The sequence below is a fragment of the Opisthorchis viverrini genome (assembly GCF_000715545.1).
Source record: "Opisthorchis viverrini unplaced genomic scaffold opera_v5_65, whole genome shotgun sequence".
Lineage (NCBI taxonomy): Eukaryota > Metazoa > Platyhelminthes > Trematoda > Opisthorchiida > Opisthorchiidae > Opisthorchis > Opisthorchis viverrini.
Genome location: NW_008751721.1, coordinates 1,129,661 through 1,139,193, shown reverse-complemented (window position 1 = coordinate 1,139,193; position 9,533 = coordinate 1,129,661). Strand labels below are relative to the sequence as shown.

At 41.9% G+C, this 9,533-nt stretch overlaps 1 protein-coding gene across 1 annotated transcript; it reads left to right on the top strand.

The window, feature by feature from the left end:
- Positions 1 to 2,668: 2,668 nt before the first annotated feature.
- T265_04135 (hypothetical protein) lies at positions 2,669 to 8,959 on the top strand (the record flags this gene model as incomplete). The annotated part of the gene is made up of 3 exons (XM_009168793.1): positions 2,669 to 4,276; positions 5,281 to 5,797; positions 8,762 to 8,959. 2 exons carry the CDS (start codon positions 5,411 to 5,413, stop codon positions 8,912 to 8,914), a joined length of 540 nt encoding a protein of 179 aa, XP_009167057.1.
- Positions 8,960 to 9,533: the final 574 nt, after the last annotated feature.

Sequence of the window (9,533 nt, the reverse complement as noted above, 5' to 3'; positions counted from 1 at the left end):
GCATCTGAAAACCTATAAGTCACAGGATGCTCGTACTGCATGGTTCACTGAAAATCGGGAACCATAAATCCATGAAGTGGATTCTGTTTAGGTCTCTTGCTCTCCAGAGGGAAAAAGTTTATTTTCTTTTCGGAATCGTGCTTTTTGAGGTGAATGACACAACTAGTAAGTGATCCACTGATGCAAACCATCAACCAGACTTATTTCCTTCGACTGAGGCTCGAGGCGAAAAGCAGCTATCTATGGGACCTAGCATGAGCTGACTGGTGGGAACGGTATTTGGTGCTTTCGTGACCTCTCAACATATCTAAGGCATCTTTCGCCTCTTAGTAACTATTTAGCACTGCAGTGAGGGCCTGAAAAAATTCTCATATAAATCCTTGGATATCTGACTTAATAATGGTTTGAGATTGCCACCCTCTTATCTACTCTCTCCCACAAAAAACCATTCAATATAGCTCTGGCCGCTAGGGAACAATAAAAGGAAGTGATGAACTTACTGGACTTAATGAAAGAATTCTTTTGCCTTCACCTCTGTAGTCTGCAAACAAGGAATTTCAAACTTATTGATAGTCTAACCGTCCCAATGAGGTGGGATTCTCTGACTACAAAAGCCTTTTCTGTGAATGCGGATGTACCTTCAATTACTCGTAATTAACTAACGATCTGCTTCATTTTTATGGATACGGAATGTCCTTGAATCGATAGATCGAGTCATTACTAACAGGGTTTGAAAGAGGCCTTTCATTATTTTTACGAACCTAAAAGTACGAGTCCTCTGAAGTTTTTTGCTATGTATGTTTAAAGAGAGACCTCTCGTCACACCGAAAGATGGGAAACCCCATACGGACGAGAGTTTTTTGCATTTTTTCCGATTGCGTAAGGGGGTGCCACAAACACTTGTCACCTGTATTTTAGTTTATACTTTGGTTCAAAGAAACACACCCTTATATTATTTGAGACGAGTATTAAATAAATAACGGTGTCAGCGATATTGTAGGATCGTGGCGGAAAGACTAAGCAGTAATCATACGTATTCAGTGAAATACCATAATATAAGTACACGAACCTGGCAGTTTATGACCCCTATAGGCCTGAAAATGCGTGCTACATTTGTGGCTGATGACAATGATGCTAGTGGCATTCGATGCATGGAATGGATAAGCCTAATTGGAATGAAAGCATAGTTTGTCACTAAATAACCCTCAGGTAGTGACCAGTTTGATATTTGAAATTTTAGAAGAATCAAGTGATGACCTCAACTGTATAGTTAGGATTGTTGATAAAGCAAACCCTGGAGAGCTCAGGTTAGGTTTTCAATTCTGTTTTGGGTCGATCCTTAGAGATTTTGTTTAATGATTGTGGTTTAACTCGTTTGATTAACAAATGTCATATTTATGATGTTTTCTTCTTCATCTGAATGATTCACGTCTGCCACCATTTGCTGGGTTCGGGGTTACATTGGAGAGCTCGTCTCTTCAGCTCACTCTTCACGGATTGTTTTCTATTGTAGTATGTGCATGCTGTCTTTGCACGTCTGGTCGTGTTGTTACAGTGTTTCTTTAACTTTATCACAGGGCTTAATCGTTCTTCAAAAACCCATGAATTCAGTGAAAAACGACTCCAAAAGCAGAAATGCAGTGCCTACTGTAGCGACCCAGTCACCCACATACTTGACTCTTCAACTCAGCCGTTCACTGGATCGCGAGGATTGTCTTTCTCATACGCACAAACACGTCGCATTAAGCTGACTCATCGGACATCGATTGTCTGCACCGCCTAGTCAGCGTAGCGACCAATCATGTGACGACGCGCCCACGTTTACGCACTGGGACCTACATAAAGAGAAACCAAACCCAGTCAAGACACAGACTCGCGCGCGCGCAGGGAGCAGGACGTCAACCTCTCCACAAGTCCACGGACAACCATGGAGTACGTGTAGCAGTCTAACTGCGGAGAAAAACACGTTCCCGCCGTCCGGACTTCCACCAAGGGACTCTCGCATCCGATAAGTTCCCTTTTTGACTTGCTCCCATTTCACATTGTATTTATTTTTATACGTGTCGCAGAAATACTAAAAGCTTTTATTAGTGCACATTCACCTTCTGATTTGAATTATGGCTATCATCACCTGTGCACTAATACCTACCACCCAGAATGTTGAGAGTCATCGCGCGGCGGCCGGTTTCCGACCAGTATGGCACACTTTCCATCAATTCATGTTACCCAGGTTGCAATTTTAAAGAAGACACGAGAGACGATGCTCCGGAATGTGTAACATACGGCTGAGGCATCCAGTCAATTTTTTGGCAGTTGTTCGACTCCAACTTGGACGTATAGTCTAATCGGCTACAAAAGTAAAGTTATTTGACAAACCATGACTTCACGCAAACCACAAACAACCCTGAGGATTTTTGCCTCTAACTAATAACTTTTACGCTCATATTCTATAGGGTCAGCCATAACTCAGTGCGAGTAACCCCAGAATGAATGGCACAGTAAACCAAACGTTTTTATACTCACAAGGTTGCTGAAAACTCTTCGACAGCCCACGACTGGTTTCTCTCTTCTTGAGGCTCCTCAGGTAGGCGCAGTCCCCGAGTTTCCGTCAACCTTATGTTCTCCTTGAACCCAAATTTGACTCTTTTCGAGAAACACACTCATTTGCAAATCACTCAAACGAGAGACTCAACTGAATCTCTCATTTATGATATTCTACAGCTGAATGCGCTGCACACAGGCCACCTCATGTTTCAGTCGGCACGATATTCGAGATATCGCAATATATTTAGAATATCATAAACGAGAGATTCAGTTGAGTCTCTCGTGAAAACCTATTTGATTTTCAAATGAGTCTATTTCTCGGAAACCAAAATTTGTTTGTTCGATTGTCATCAGCCTAAACCATTATGAATTCATACGAAAATAACTGGTAGTCATGCTAATCCCAAGAGCTACATGCAAACATTCACATATTGGGGAAATCAAAACAATCGTGATACAAATTACCTGTGTCAGATGTAGGAACCCGGCTAAACTGAGTACAGACCTACAGAAGCTCAAAGAGACCGAGCCTATTCTCATTACACTAGGTTCACTTTCCTGACAAAAGTTCAATGTACTCAGGAGTCGATATATTCCGGCTTTTGGTTTCCGACTGCTTTGAGCATCCCAGGCCGGTTGAGTGAAGAGCATCCATTTTTCTTGTGGTTATTTATCTCGATGAAAACGACGATTGTGCATGAGCTGGAATTCACTTTTACACAGTCCAGCATAGTGAGGCCGTATTAATATGTGAAGTCTGGTAGGCGCCTTGTTGTCCGACCAAAGGACGATGCTTGAATCGAGCATACGAACGAGTACACGAAGAATGTGTTCCTAGATTTCCGCAGTTTCTCTTTCAAATGAAACCTGATAACGAGGGCGTGCGGGATTCAAACACGGATCGGTGGTGTCATATGTCAGTCAGAATATTTTTTGAGCTTTTTGTAATCAGCGCTGCAGTTGAAAGCCTCTTAGAAGGAGGGCGCAATTGTTTTTCCTTACGTAGTGTAACTTATGGTAATGTTTCCATTAAGCGAATGAGATTCCCCAAGGACCGTTGTGGGAAGCTGTTCATGTTGAACAATCGTCCCAGGAATTTTAGTTCATCTTCTTGGTTTTGTCGGTCAGATGTCGTGCTTGGATCTTCTTCTGTTTGAGTAAGACAAAGCTGTCAAGAAAGTTGTATTCTGGGCTGAGTGAAGAGGGTGATCTGTCCAATGGTTACCTTAAATTCCCAATGTAAAGTGGATAGTGCATATGAAGTAAGCAAATTACGTCCAAGACAGCTATGTAAGCCACAGGACAAGGAGACTGCCGCTCTCAATCGAACCATAAAAGCAATAATTCGTTTATGTAAGCGGCAAAGTAATGAAAACATGATAGCTAGTTTTCGTTCATTATCTCAGTGGACTAGGTATTGATATCCATCTACTGATGGTTACTAGCAATCCGATAAGTAGTTTGCCTATAGAATAGCAAACAGTATCCAGGTTGCTGGGAGAGGATTATGAGGGAAGGCCGGGTTAATTCACATTTGATAGAATGAACAAACGATAAACCTCGTTTTCGGGGAGGTGACTTGCATACTAACCATATGTTTTGTCTCGCTCAGTTCCCGTTTAACCATCTGGCAGATTAAAGTTCGTTTGGCTACATTCAACCATGGATTGCTGGTGCATCAACACATTGTCACTGAGTTGTTGGCCACCGCTGAAGTCTATCCTCAACTTTGGTGAGTTAAAAGTTTCTCCTGTAAGGCGATCGGCTAACAAGTAAAACGCGTAACATGTGTTACTTTTCAGTCGTATGATGCCCAGACAGATATTTTGAAGCCTTTTGGCCTCCATGCTTTTGGTAGTCTTTTGGTTAGTCTCAGAAAATCCCTTCTTTAAAACATGTATTAATCCTCAGAACAGATTTTCGTATGTTTAGTGATCTTGCGACCTATGCAGGTCTGATAACTTGCGGGAGTTTCCTGGCTTCTGAGCGGGAGAATGCTGGTATAGTTAGTAGAATTTCAGTTGTTCAGTTTCTACCCTAAGTTGGAAGATCCTCGAACTGAGCTGAGGCTACTTTCTTTTGCAACTTCATATTTTGGAACTTGAAGGTGGCATCTCAAAAGACATTTAGAAACCAAGTATGCATATGCCGCTCACGCTGGCTAACTCATTAGCAATAAGGAAATCCGAATCTGATTTGATTGGTAAGGAACTTCAGTCACTACGGCTGTCTTATTTCAGTTAGCTTGAGAATTTAAGCGTATCACTTTCTAGAACAGGTCCTCAGAAGTGTACCAGGTTTTTTGACGGTTGATCTTCGAAACCAAATTTTTTTGTTTATGTCTAGTTTGACCTATTCATGGGGATCGGTGGACAGGCTTCGAAATTTCCGCATGACCCTATTCTTCTTTGAAAACAACAACAACAAATGGACATTTTATAGCATAGGAGGTAAAACAACAAACGTTAGAAGAGTGATTACACCATAGAATCTGCAAGATCATCCAAATTGCTTTTCATTGTGCTAAGGTTGCCAATGGTCACCCGAGCACTGAAACCACAATACTGAAAACATGTACGCGTGATACCTAGGTAACTGCAGCACCGAACGAGGAGGGGGGGGCAAGCGCAATCAAAATAGCTATTTATATGTTCACTGTAAAGCTGAGAACGTCTTCACTGCACCCAGGGAGTTGGTAATGAACGGGCTGTATCTACTTGTTATTACTTGTATCAGTGTGTTCTGTGCTGCTGAGCACTTTGTTTCGCTTGCTGAAAAAACTGCGGATTTTTGTGTGGCCAACGAACTGTGCGCGCTAAGCAGCACAGCAGATCGCGTGCACTTTCTGGTCGGCCGAAATGTTTTCATGAATGGTCGGATAACTAAAGATCTCAAAACCATATGGACGAGTATCCACAATTTTCCACCGGTCAATAGCTTCATTTCCACTGTGTGGTACGACAGTGATCCGCGAACGAATGAAGCCGTGGATATGACCGAGTTTGAGTGGAGAGTGGATCCGTTCACCCCTGATGAACCTCTTGCTCTTGCACAGGTTGCTAAGAAAGTACTAATTGCCAGCTCGCTTGCTCGAACATCAACTCGTGAAGTGCTATGTGAATATTTCTCGAAGTCTGAAACCAGAATTCTTCGAGCCAAGTTCAAAGACTGTTCTGTGGAAGAGCAAGCGTTTGTAATAAAATTTGATTCCATCCCTCACGCTTGCTTTAATGAGAGGCGGGAGAAAACAAGCGTAGGTTGTGTCACCAGGTGAGGTGAACTGATAAACTTCGACATTATCTTCAGAATGTCACAACCATTTATTCTACACATGTTCACTGTTCTACTAGAGACGGAATGCCTTATTACACAATAGTATATCTGAGTTTGAGGAGTACCACTCATCCATTATTAAGGTAAATCAGGAGCAACAGTTAGGATTGAAAAGTTAGTCATATGACATCTTCTGATGGATCCAGAGGTTTTTTCGCCAGCCACCACCGCAATACGTGTCTTCCCTAGAAAAAAGACTGTTGCTTGCTCATGGAGATAGTTTCCGAAAAAAACACTTTAGCAGGATTTCATTTACTTTCCTGTCACTTTCTTTGTGGGCCACCTACTAACTGGTCTGTAGAGTATTGATTCCCAGAGCAGCATGAATCGGACATTTACACGTGTTTCGTAAGCTTTGTTTTAGAAGTACGGCTCAATTAACCTGTGACCATGATAACAAAACAAGTCCACTAGAAAACGTTTGTTGGCTTTTGCTGAGGGGACTTCGAACGCATAGCGTGTCAGTAACTAGAAGCACCAAATCTGTCGCCTGCCGGGTTCTCGTATTTAATTTACAAGGGCATTCAAAGAAACATGGCTAAACTTCGACTCAACACGAAGGACACGAAGATGGTCTTGGCAATTTTATTAGACAAGAGTTGATGCAATTCACTTTCGAAGATTGGCCTGCGCGGTCTGCCTTTGCTGAAACCGGTAAACGTGACATTCGTTCTTGTCGATTTCTGTTCCAACTTTCTCTGTGAGTTTTTTAGGGATGTAAACGGCCTGGAATAACAAAAACTAACCTAGACTTTTCGGTTTTCATTCTGAGTGTGATCTTTTTCAAGTTGAGACTTTCTTCGATTCGATGGTGATGACTTCCTAGTAGTCACCCCGGAGTTGGACAAATTAATTTTCTAGTAGTGAAACATGCTTTGTAAAACATGGAGTAAGTGCCACCGGATGGTGAAAGCCGGTGGCCAGAACAAAGCTACTTGATAAACAAACTCATTTGTAAATCAATTTGGTTTTCACGAGAAACTCAACTGTATCTCTCGTTTATGATATTCTACAACTGATGGTGCTGCACACAGGCCGCCCCATGTTTCAGTTGGCACGATATTCGATTTTCATGAGGGAAACTACTCACAAGGTTGCTGAAAACTCTTCGACAGCCCACGAGAGTTTTCAGCAACCTTGTGAGTAGTTTCCCTCATGAAAATCGAATATCGTGCCAACTGAAACATGGGGCGGCCTGTGTGCAGCACCATCAGTTGTAGAATATCATAAACGAGAGATACAGTTGAGTAAACAGATAAAACCAAATTGATTTACAAATGAGTATACTTCTAAAAACAGTCCAATTAGGGTTCAAGTAAAACATAAGGTTGACGGAAACTCGGAAACCGCGTCCAGCTGATGAGCCTCAAGAAGGGTGAAACCGGTCGTGAGCTGTCGAAGAGTTTTCAGCAACCTTGTGAGTAGTTTCCTTTATGAGAGCTATTTGATGTTAGTTGAAAAGTATCAGCAGTGCGCATCATCATGGCGAGTGATAGAAGCGATTCGAACCCGTGACTCCTTGCCACTGGTTAAAAATTAAAGCCCTTTACCACGAGTGACTAACCATTAGGATAATGAACATGCACCGAGACAGAATGTAGCAACACTTGCATGTCAGTCACGGAATTCGCGTCACGCGAGTGACTAATTCAACTGAAGAGTGAAATCCCGATTGACCGGCTATCATCGTATTGAGCTGCGTCGAATTCAACTTTTGGTTGATTCTTATTTCCCACTGACAGAAGCTCATATGTCATACACCTCACGACTCGTCATTTTTACCTTACTTTTCATTCGTGTTGGTAAAGTTGCACTTCTATGGTGAATTGTTTTTCTTCTTGGCTATGACAATGTATCGTACAACTATTAATTTTCTTTCGGAAATTCAGGGTTCAAGCATTTCGAACTACTTAACTAGGAAAATAAAATAATACATTTACGTTTCTTGCAGAAACCATGTGAATAATATTCATCATGTGGCTAAAGGTTTCGTTAGAAGGATTTTGGATATGTTTCCTAATCGATTTTGGGCTTAGTGTTGTCAGCAAGGGGATGCCGAGTTTATTCACTGCAGGTAAATAACCTCTTCATTGTACTATTCAGGTGTGCAGTACATTGCAACAAATTTAATAAAAGTGCAGCTGCCTACCATATGATCTGCTGATCACTGCTATCCCGTGTCCCATTGCTCTTATCGTGTTTAGGCTATAGTCAACTGAGTAAGCTTTGCTCTGGAAGAACTCATCCACACGTCTACCCCCTATTGTGAAGGAATTCGAACTTTGAACATTTGACGGGTGAGGTGAGCGTGTCACTCCATCGGCGCCTTGTATTTACCTGATTTCTGAATAGGTAGATATGCTGACTAATGTATAACAAGGGCCGGACGACGTAAAAGACAATTCAACAACCATCGTGGCTATATAGCTCGATGTAGGTGGTTGTCAGAACTCTGGGCTGGGTAGCGTGGTTTTTAACTCTACCTAAAATTCCGTTTGATTAATGTGTGGTTATGGCATTCGCATACCAGAATGTCATTGTACACCTGAAGACCAACTTTTTCTGCTCCAACCGGTTGTCTTCCACTGAACAGTGGCTTATTAACAGTAAAATCGATTTGTATCGTGTTTCCACGTTTCCTTGATCCAGAAAATCTGAATTCAAGTCACAAAATTTCCCGAATTAGTTTCGCTTTTGAATAGGTTTTACCATCCCCGCATATAGGAGAGTGGGTTTTGCACAATCGTACAATGGTACACCACACGAATAAAGACAGCACGAATACAGCATAATAATGCATGTTCTTCCTTCTCCTTTCCATTTTTTACACACAGGTGTGCGAGCAACCCTCACTGTCGCTCCATTTATTACTCCAATGTTACAGGTAAATGTATTTCTGTCCTGTACATTCATGTTTACCTGCCTGCGCGATATCGGGACGGTACAAAACGCTGGATTTGTTTCCAAAAGATTGTATGAAGCACACCAATGTCACATGAAAGTCCATCAACGTCTGTGTGATTCCTGTGGAAGTTAGTCTCTACTTTGTTCTAGCATGAAGTAAAAATAAACTTGGTTTATGCGTGTTCATCAGCTAATTTTGGCTCACGACCGAAGTGGTAGTTCGGGTGGCCTATGCATGGGATTGGCTTGGAAACCTGTCCACTTAGACAATGACTGGCGATTGCCACCCACTGTCTCCGTGATCAACGCAGATGAAAAGTGTGGAAGTGAATTTCCTATTTCTCTTTTAACTACTGATGAATCTATTCAGTAAAGTATATCGGAAAGACTCAATGTGGAGCACTTTACAAACCCTCCTCACTCCTTGAGGTAACGTGTGTATATTCAGGAACAATATATCAATGCACATAATGCCAAGGTCACTTAACCCATACGGTAGAGCCTGAATATCTGGAAAATATATGCAACAATAAAAAAGAATCGAGGATATACACGAAGGTCTATTTTGATGACACCAGGTTCTACTAACAACCGATAACTTTTCGGGTTGTAGGAGACTAATCTTACTCTCCAGCAAAAATGCATTTCAAACATCTAATGTGGCAGAAAACCTCTGTATTCAGGAAAGATCCCTGGAGAATGGAGGGTCAGGTAATAGTGGAGTGAGGGCATTGTGACACGTATCTTGACCA